The following is a 10,875-nucleotide window of genomic DNA, read 5'->3' as shown; positions in this document are numbered from 1 at the left end:
ATTTGCACTCCAGCCACTTCTAAATTTGCATATGATAATATTAGCTCAAAATTAAACAATAATCCTCAGTTGAGATAACATATGAGATCCTCATTTTAGATTTCGCATTTGTATTTGTTAAAAATTTTAGTGGTTTGCATGAAAATATTAAAAAATAAATTAAACAAAGTAACATTAAGCATGCCAATTCTATAAGAAAATGTAAATGCACAAAAAAAATTGATTATATGATGATTTAAATCAAAGTTCAAATAAATATGGCCCAAATTTAAAAAGCTTCATAGAAGGGCATGTGATCATCAAAATTTTTAGAAAATTTAGGCCCCATATCAAATTTGTTGAATCGCCATGTGGCATGCATATGAGCCTTACATTCAATATTGAAGATAAACTAACAGTTTGGAGAAATATGTTAAATGAGAATTGGCAGATTTAACTTTTTCTTTGCAAATAGACAAAGCAATCACATGCAAGTGAACATTTAACCCAACGTCCTACAATAGAGAACATACTAACAGATGAAATAACAATTGATAACAACAATAATCATAAGTTTTTATTGAGATAAAAGAACAAACCACCAATTTATGATATATAACTTACTAGAACTGATCTGAAAAGGCTAACACTTGATATTATGAAGGATTACCTGAAATTCAACTTTAAAAAAAAAAAAAATATTTAAGTGCAAAGAGAAGTGAAGAGCACAAGAAGTGACCAGTCACAAGGAATAAAAATAAGATAAAAATTGAACTATTTATAAAGAACATATGAAGACTTCCAATTATGAGTACATTTATTTATGTGGAAGAATTGGAAATTTAAATTTCACTAAATTTGTTATTTTAAAATAGAATGGGAATATATGCACACTCATGGAAAAAAATAATTAGTTGCATGATTAAATACTAATATTTTTTTCATAGTTTTTAGGATTTTTCATAACATTAAGACTAGACTCCCTTCCCTCCTTCATTCAGTACAAAAGTTCACCCCTCTCTTTCTCATTTTTTCTCTTTCAAACTTTATTTTAAGATTTATATTGGACCAAAGATGGAACTTACTCAAGACTTGATGGTTTGGTAGCTGACCAAACAGGAAGAGGATTTGGTGACTTTCAAATTTGCATTATTTTGGTGAGCAATTGATTTTATTTATCTTGTAATTTTTTTTTCGTGCTAAATAAATCTTATTCAAATTTGCATTATTTTGGTGACCAAACAGAAAGAGGATTTGGTGACTTTCAAATTTGCATTATTTTGGTGAGCAATTGATTTTATTTATCTTGTAATTTTTTTTTCGTGCTAAATAAATCTTATTCTAATATCCTCTCACACTAACATAGATTTTCTTAAGTAAATCTAACACAAAAGCCTAATAAAATCAATGCTAGGGCTCTAGTTCAATACTAGCGCAGTCTAGAACAAATTTAATTTTTTGGTGTTTTGGCCTCAAAACCTCTTGAAATTTTAGGAACAATGGTAAAAATCAAATTTGGTCATATTTTTCTAGAATTAATAAGGGTTTTATCTTTTTTTTTCCTTTTTTTTTTTAAGCCTTGAACATCTTTTTCAAAAGCCAAAAATGTCTCCAAGATCCAATGGATAGCTACGTTCCTACATTACCTATCTCATAATAAAAATATAAGAAATATCAAAAAGAAATTATTAACAAAACTTCTTGAATCAAATTTAAACATTTTAATCTAAGTTTTCCAAGTGTTTGAAAACAGCAAATCATGAAAGTCCAAACCCAAAAATGTTAAAAACAAAAAACCTTAAACAAGGCCATTTTGAATTTATGAACTCAATAACTCTCAAAAGAAGGATGGGTAAGTTCAATTTGATAAATTCAACAATCATAAAGCAAAAGAAAAAAATAGAAGTGGGGGCTCTCTCTCAATATTGCATAGTGTTGATCACCAAAGGGGCAATTAATAGCCCTACTTCATAAGTTCATAATTACAAACTTCAAGACGTCTTCAATATTCAATATTGCTAGGTCTTTCTTTACAAATATCAAAATAGTTTATTCTGATGTTGCACTCATTTGTTGACTCAATCTATAAAATTAAAATCGTCCCCTCTAGGTTAATAGTCTTGTTCTTAGCATCTAACATTCAAACATTTTTTCTCAAACTGTATGCTTGACTTTTAAAAGTAGTGTTCTCCAAAAAAAATTAAGATAAGAAAAAAACACTTTAGAAACCTTCTTCAATGTTTGCTCAATAAAGGCAACTAGCTCCTTATCAGCTAGCACCCATTCAATTAAAACAAACTTTTTAGAAATTAACATAGCTACAGCTTGCATGCATTTGAAATGCTCTTCATACTTATGAGCATGTTAATATTTGTTTGATAGTGAGTGATCTCAAAGCACATTTACCAAGATTCTTGGCCTTCAACCAATGTAGGTCATCCCATTCTGCATGGAATTGATTCGCTTTAATGGTCTAATAACAAGATCCCCCAATTAATTTGAGCAAATGAAATATCATGGAAGGTCATCATGGTTGTGGCTTTTTTGTCAACATTCTATTACAAAATACTCAGTGGATTTCAAGGAAAAACCCTCTATATTAAAAGATAGCTTAGAATAGTTACAAGATGCTTGGCCTTGTGCATCAAAACTTTTTAACACTTATTGAAAAGGGCAATGATTGATACAAAATCCTGTTTGATAGCTAAAAACCAAGAAAAATTTCCTTACCATTCTTTGTTAAAGGTCTTCACCTAGCTTCACTTCACAATCATCAAGCTTACAAGAGTCCTAAAGGAAGACCACAAAAAAACCAATAAGAAAAACGCTTCATTTCTTATGGTTAGCCTTTTGATCGTACTAGTGAAAAAATCTAACATAGATGTTGATCCTAAAAGTCTAAATGTAAGAAGAATTTCAATTAAAAAACTTAAAAAAGAAAATAAAATGGAATGAGATTCAATCAATCATCACGTTGAGGCCAGACCAAGATATCAAAGGTAATTTTGGTGAATGGCCTAAATTTATTCTCAATGAGAGATGACAATCTCTAAGGCTAAGTCAATATTTGTGCATGGCCCGGATGGCCCAGAGACAAAGTAAAAAACAAAACATATATTAATTTAGTATGTCAAAAAGATATTACCATAATAACATGACGAGGATATTAAACTTCTTGAGAAAGTCTCCATTACCTTTCGCATTTCTAATAGCAACCAAAGAAGAATATAAGGCTGGCTCCTTCTCTAAAGTGGTTTCTATTGATTCCATACACACACACACACAGGTCGAAATCTTTGTTTTCATTGAGATTGAGAAATTGACTGTTAAGAAAGAAAAGAAGTTTTGGAATAAAAAATAACATGAATTCAGTCTATTCTAGCATTTATTTATCGATTAAATTTAATATTTATTTATAAAGATTAAACTAAAGATGTCAAAACATTAAAACCAAATTTATAATGATTTAAAGAAGAAAAACAAATTTAAAAAAGGAATAAATTAATCTTAGAAATCAGTAAACACATATAAAGACAAAAATATCATAAAAACAAATAAGTAATTTCAATTCTTCTCCTTGAATTCCTCTCTGAGAAGATTCAGCTCCAGCATTTCAAATAAAGTTGGAAGCTACTTTGACACTAAAAACTACAATTCATGCCTTCTTTAACAATAGAAATTTGAACCCTCTAGTAGTAGTCAACCTTTGATAGATTTTGGAAGTTTACATTGACTAATCCCATCTAGGAAATCTTGATGATTTTGCAAAAAATTTATGATTTGTCAGGAAGATTCTAAATCAACCTTGCACACTTAAAATAATTGATAACATTGGGATATTCTTGGATTAATGTTTTTCCCTTTGAATACCATTTGCAGTAACAAAGGATCACAATTATATGTTTCTCCAAGAGGAGCTTGGTTCTTGAGCTTCTTCGTTCTCTTCTTTCCTTATTCTTGTCTAGGCTGGTAAAAGATGAACTAAAATAGATTTTTCCGAGGCTAACCATGTTTGTCGTCCATGTCTATCGTCCTGGAGTTGTAGTTGGAGCTCCTGGAACTACTAGTAATGCTTCTAAAGTTATCTCTAGTGCCTTATGGAATCTTGGTAATGCTATGATTGTGGATTGAACGAGTGGAACTCCATGATTCCTTTTATTTCTATTACATGTTGCTTTAGAAACTCTTTCTCAGGGAGGCAATTTTACTACATGCATTCTATCATTATTGCAAAAGAAAAATAATTGTTTCCTCCAAAAGTAAATTGTGTCTATTCTCCATAAATAAAGATTTCATAAAAGCAAAAAACAAACAATCAATGAAAGTGCATCCCAGGGAAGACCACTAATTTAAGACTCTGTAATAGAAAACTTTACAATGATACCCCATCATATAACATATATTACTCACAATCCATCGTAAGGCTTTCAGTGATATGTGAAATACAACCTTAACCTCTGAACCAAAAGCAAAAGAAACAAGGCTATTGTAAGTAACTATGTCAATAAGAATTTTTATCACAAAATTGCTGACCATGATGTTGAAGAACTCATTTGTAAGCTTACATTGCCTATAATGTAGCAGGATTTTTCGATTGTACTCATCCAAATTCTATGATCTACTCCTTCCAAGGTTAAAAGTAGTTGTAGCCTCCATCCTAGGTAACTTTTTTTCAGGAAGTGACTATTAACAAAGCATCTTAATGGCCGCTCAAATGACATTCACTATAATAAGATCTTTCCTTTAGTATTATACCTCCTTCAAAATGTTCCTTTTTATTTTTTTGGTCATTGCCTTGGGGAATCCTCAGAGTTATGCTGCTATCTTTGTTTCTCTCCAAACTAAAGGTTTTTAAACTATTGTCTGCAATAGTCGGCTCCCTTTAAAGCTGTTCATATAGTTTTGCAATGAATTTCATATAAAATAATATATCCTGAGATTAAAGATTTAGGGAGAAGCTTCATTGTATAAACAAGATAGATATCGTAATGAAAAATTTTGGGAGAAGCATTGTTTTCTAAACTCAATACAATGTTATACCAACAACCATATCTCAACCAAAATTGCTACCATCAGAACAACTTTTCCTCTCATGACAGAGTTAAAATTAGGCCTTCATTAATCTATTAAAGTACAATCATATCATTTTTGATAGGTCGTAATTTAAGAATCCTGAATTACACAACATAAGTACATAGGACAACTTTTTCCGATGGGAATAAATTTTTCAACATTGGCATTTACTCATAAAAGGAAATAATAAATTTCTACTAGTGATGAGTTTCTAAAAATGTAAACTATCCCCGCTATCAACATTTAGCATGCCATCAAAGATGGGCAACTCAAATTTGAAATCCGCCTTAAAAAAGGAGGTGAGTGTCTAACTAGTGGTGGTTCTTACTCATCTGCACATTGTGCTCTCATTCTTCATCAATGTTCTCAGCAATATGCGGGCCCTTACCACAACTAGACTAAGTCTTGCGCTGTGGATGAAGTTGGTTTCTATTTTAATACTAAGCTCCATAATCTATGCCTTCTTTTTATCAAATTTCAGGTAATGGTTAACCGCTTTGTGGACAAACTTAAAAGGGTAAACTTGATCAATCTCTTCTAAAAACTAATGGGACTCTTAAAAGAAATCTGAAAACTATCCGAATGATTCTAAACCAATTTTTAATAACCTCTATTCCATTAAAAAAATAATGATCCTCCGTAATCACAATATTTGGTCACAACTCACAAGACCACTAACCTTCATACAAATTTAATCACATTCAAGCGTCCATTGTAAACATGCCAGCAGAAGCAAGTTCAAAAGTAGCCCAAATGTAACGAAATTTAAGTGATTGCAATGGGAAAGATTTGCAGTTACATATAGGTAAGCAAAAGAAGCTGACAACAAACATGAAGCCTCGAAGTCAGATCAAATAGAAACACAGTGTATATACGAAAACAAATAACCTTCTCAGTGAATATGAAATAACAACTTATATGACTCACTTTATGAACATGGATGAAAAAAAGACTAGAAACCAGAAATAAAGTGTGATTCGCTCCACAAGTTTATCTCATGTAAACGAAGGTTTGATAAGCGAAATATTTCACAATGTTAGATTAAAACAATAGCACTTCAAATATTTCAGTGACTCTGCAAATTCACAAGCAACTAAGTGAAAGAGATGGATGAACTTACGGCAGGAAGTACTATAATAGAAAAAATTACTGAAAGAGCCGAAAAAACTAATCATCATGGCCGATCCCATAATCTTCTATAGTGTTCAGAACAATCCAAGCAGGTTTACATGAAAAATAAAATGGTTGAACTCGTTTTAAGCGAGGCATGATTGCTGTTATTGCTGATGCTGAAAAGCAGGAATCCCATCAATAATCTGAACAGGGTACCTATCGATGCAGTCCAACCAAGGCCCACCCTGGGACGGCTTCACCTTACGGAGGGCCTGCCAAACTGCACTGTTGCACTTAAAACCGCTGCCGAAAGCAATTTGCCACACCCGATTGCTTTTCCGCATCCTCCCCTTGGCCTCAATATAGGCCAGCTCGTACCAGATTGAGCTGGAAGACGTGTTCCCAAATCGGTGAAGCGTCATCCTCGAGGCCTCGACATGGATTGGCTGAAGCTGGAGATTCTTCTCGAGCTCATCGATAACTGCCCGACCTCCGGCATGGATGCAGAAGTGTTCAAAGGCGAGTTTAAAGTCAGGGATATAAGGCTTGACCTTGGAGTTGAACAGCTTCTTGGCTACCAGCGAGGCAAAAAAAAGGAGCTGCTCGCTGATGGGGAGAACTAGGGGACCAAGGGTGGTAATGTTGGTCTTAAGGGCACCCCCAGCGATCGCCATTAGGTCCTTGGAGAGAGAAACTCCTACTTTGCCATCGTCGTCCTGCTCCTGATACACGCACCGGAAGGCTTTGTCATCTGCGCCGCTGTGGGTGCGCACGACGTGGACGAGTCGGTACTTGGCGCGGTGGCGGTCGGCGGAGCGGTTGGAAAGCAAGATGGCGGCCCCGCCAACACGGAATAGACAGTTGGGGATGAGCATTGATTTTCGGTTGCCAAAATACCAGTTCTGAGTGATGTTCTCAGTACTGACGACGACGGCGTAGGTGTTGCGGTGGACCTGGAGGAGATCGCGGGCAAGGTCGACGGAGATGACTCCGGCGCTGCAACCCATGCCGCCGAGGTTGAAGCTGAGGATGTTGCCGCGTAACTTGTAGCGATTAACGATCATGGCCGAGAGGGATGGAGTAGGATTAAAGAGGCTGCAGTTTACGACGAGGATGCCAACATCCTTGGGCTTTACACCGGTGTTTTGGAAAAGCTTGTCGAGGCAACCGAACATAACCTGCTCGGCTTCGTCGCGAGCGGCGGCCATGGATGGGCGTGGGGGAAGATAGTGCATGGCATCGGGAACATAAGTTTCCTCGCCGAGGCCAGATCGCTCCAGGATCTTGCGCTGGAACTCGAGGGCCGACTCGTTGAAGTTACCACACAGGCGAGAGTGCTCCATGAACTGCGAATACCGGACCTGGAGTCGGTCGGGCGGGCGGTAGCAAGCGTAGTCGACGAGGTAGACTGCTCGTGGCCGCGTCATGATGTAGACGGTGATGCCGAAAACTAGCACGGCGGAGCAAACGAGAATGCTCACAAGATTGAACTGGAGGTGGTTCCATAACTTCCGGAGATCCTGGGGATCAGTTCGGCTGGCCTCGACTAGTATGACCACCATCAATGGGAGCACCAGCAGCGTAAGCAGATGCGTGATCAGATAGTGGTAGCCCAGCTTAACATATTTAAGATTTACGCTCTGCAAGAAGTCTGGCAACCGCCGGTTCTGCCCCGGGGCCTCCGCCGCCGCCGGCCACGCCGGCATGACATTACCGGCCACGGCCCCTGGCATCCCGGGTTACAAATCTAACGAATTCGCGTCCAAAGCCTCGCCTCGAGCGGGACAGACTAGAGATTCTTACATTTAGGACAGTTAACTAGACAAGGCGCAGAGCAAGAGTTTCGTTCGATATCATGATCTCACACGGCACTTAAGTCGGCCATTGACGGTCACCAATAAAAAAGATTAAACAGTTAATGGGATACAAATGGAACCCTGTGCGTGAATTTATTGCGCTAAATTCCAGCTTATGGCGATAGGAAGGTGAAGAAGACCGGTTTACAAAGCGTCATCGCAATAGACTGCGACGCAACGGTGCGGGTGCGGAACGACCGAGCTAGGTCGGATTTCCTGAAAGAGAATTTTGGAAAGAAGAAAAGGACGGGAAACAGGGGTGAAAACCCCATCGTCAACGCTGCTGGCTTTTGCGGCTCCAGCGATTGGTTCAAAAACGGTACACGGTTCACAGGTTTTTCCGGGAACCGTTACCACGTGCTAGTGCTGTTTTTATTTAAATAATTATTTATTTATTTTTAGAGCAGTGAGGGCCAAGCCTCAAAAAAATTTTGTTTAATAGATAAAAAATTATCAAAAAAAAAAGAGTGCAAAAAAAGAACTTGAAAAAAAAATAAAGAAAATATTAGCCCCAAAAAATCAAAAAAAAGTTGAATGAATATATGTAATTAGTATATAAAAAAAAATTCCTTCACATCAATTAACACAAGACGGCGAGCAAAAGTAGAAAAAAGAACAATGAAACTCTACTCTAAGGAGTAAGATATCCACAAAACTCAAAAGGTTTTAATGTATGTTAGAAGATTTGAAACGATAGAGTGATTATTTTGCATTTTGAATTGCACAAAATTTCACAGTTAGATAATAGAAGTAACAAATAGAGACACCAGAAGTTCTTATGTTGAAAACCCTAAGAAGAAATCACGGGATCTAGCTCAGCTAAAATGATCCACTATGAGTTAGTGTTTACACATTCGGGCCCTTATTCCATGAGCGGGAAAGGGTTACATAGTTCATTAAAGTACAATATTAGTATTCTGAATGAATTATTGTTCAGCGGTTGGAGCAGTCGCAGTTTGAATAGTTGACAAGTACCTCAGTATACCATCTTCAAGACGTGTGGCTACACCGTTCGCAGGACAATGTGTTCCTCCGTAGGTTGAATTCATTACTCTGCAATGATACATGTTATTCGGTGTTATACTTCATTACTCATCAATGTACGTCTTGACCCTGAACAAGATTTTGCTGCAATGAGCAAGGGTTAGCCAAGAGTGGTCAACAGTGGTTGACAAACGATGCTTGATGGTGGTCGACAGCTGCATAAAGTCTTAAGAATTGAAACGTCTATGCTCGGCAAAAAAAACATAAGGACTTACATCCCACCTAAGATAAAATTTTTTAAGATTTGAAAATATTTATGCTCTGCAGAAAAGCATAACGACTTAAATCCCACCTAAGTCAGAAAGATTTATGATTTGTAAATGTCTATGCTTGGTAGGAAAGCATAAGGACTTACATCTCACCTAAGACGAAAAGATTTAAGATTTGAAAATGTCCATGCTTGACAGGAAAGCATAAGGACTTACATCCCACTTAAGAAGGAAAGATTTAAGTGTTTTCATTACTTTCTTATTTTATGTTTTAAAAGTACTCGTCAGCTTATCGATCATCATATACATTCCTTTTTCAAATAAATCTTTCTTCTGAATCATATGAATGATCAGAAAAAAGGGAGGAATCGGAAAAGATAGACATGCAACAAAGATGACATACACAAGAAAGAAGAAATGTGGAGAGCTTATGTGTAATAAATCTCGCAAGAATAGGTCAAACATGTCTGCCAAAAAAGATCAGGTAGAAGCATCTTAGACTAGTATCCGCGAAAGAGTGCATGCATAGACTACTCATAACTAGATGTTCAAGTGTATCTACATGTTTTGTGATCAAGAGTACTCTCAAGGGGACATATCCCACTTTATTAATTGCATCTCAGGGGATACCCAAGGATACTCTCGATAAAAGGGGTTTCACTCATTTTATCATAGACCTAGGGAAATAGGTCATCAAAGAAAGGTTATTCTATTGAGAGAGTCCTAGTGCTTCAATGCTCACACTATGCCATCAGGCAGAGAGTGAGTCTCTTACATCCCAAATGGGTAGTGAATCCTCTATATATAAACCCCACAAAATTACCATAATAAGTTTGACTAAGATATCCTACTATGTTAAAGTACGTCTGGGTCATAAGGAAAAAGGATAAATTTTCATATCTCAAAAAGAGGGCACAAGTATTCCTTACAAGCCAAGTAAAATATATAAAAGGTAGTCAGACTCTGCATAAACATGCCCAATCCTAATTCTTTACAAGAATATCAAATATAAAATTAAGATATAGGGCACAAGTATTTGCTCCCTGTCCCCATCATGTGGTTCCCACTCCAAAATGCCTCGGAACCCGTGCTCGTATCTTACTTTTGCTATACAACTCTCCTAGGACTCTAAAAAGTACATAGAAAAATGAGAAAAGACTCGAGCTGCATGAAAAAAAGATTAGTCGGGAAAGCCATGCAATGCATAATGAGTCATGCTCAGTGGGTGAGCTAAGCAGCACCTGCAAGCAAACATCAGCATGTAAATCATTACATGCTTCCTTATTTTATTGTACCTTTGTGTGTGCACACATAGGCATGACTCCCTATAGATGGATGCCCAAACACACTACCAAGCATATCAAGTATGTAGGCACACTACAAGCACAAGGATGTCTACCCAAGGAAACCAAACTAGCAAAGAACGATAACCAAAAATCAAAATGACTACCCAACCTCCTATATCCTAGCCTAGCACATCATCTAATGAAAGGTGACCTAACCAACGCTTAAGTGCGTAAGGTAAAGTCTCCAGTTATCATATGACTTTAACGGGATTGCCAAATTGTCTCCTTCCTAATGATCCAAGGGTTCTAAAGTAT

The 10,875-nt window shown here is 36.5% G+C and overlaps 1 protein-coding gene across 1 annotated transcript; it reads right to left on the bottom strand.

Annotated features, from left to right (window-relative positions):
• Positions 1–6,053: 6,053 nt before the first annotated feature.
• On the bottom strand, positions 6,054–8,340 carry LOC110038920 (3-ketoacyl-CoA synthase 4-like). Its single transcript, XM_020743846.1, has one exon. It carries the CDS (start codon positions 7,896–7,898, stop codon positions 6,330–6,332), a length of 1,569 nt encoding a protein of 522 aa, XP_020599505.1. The 5' UTR covers positions 7,899–8,340; the 3' UTR covers positions 6,054–6,329.
• Between the last annotated feature and the right edge of the window lie 2,535 nt (positions 8,341–10,875).

The sequence above is a fragment of the Phalaenopsis equestris genome, unplaced genomic scaffold (assembly GCF_001263595.1).
Source record: "Phalaenopsis equestris unplaced genomic scaffold, ASM126359v1 Scaffold234349, whole genome shotgun sequence".
Lineage (NCBI taxonomy): Eukaryota > Viridiplantae > Streptophyta > Magnoliopsida > Asparagales > Orchidaceae > Phalaenopsis > Phalaenopsis equestris.
Note: the sequence above shows the minus strand (reverse complement) of the source record. Positions and strands in the feature narration are given on the sequence as shown.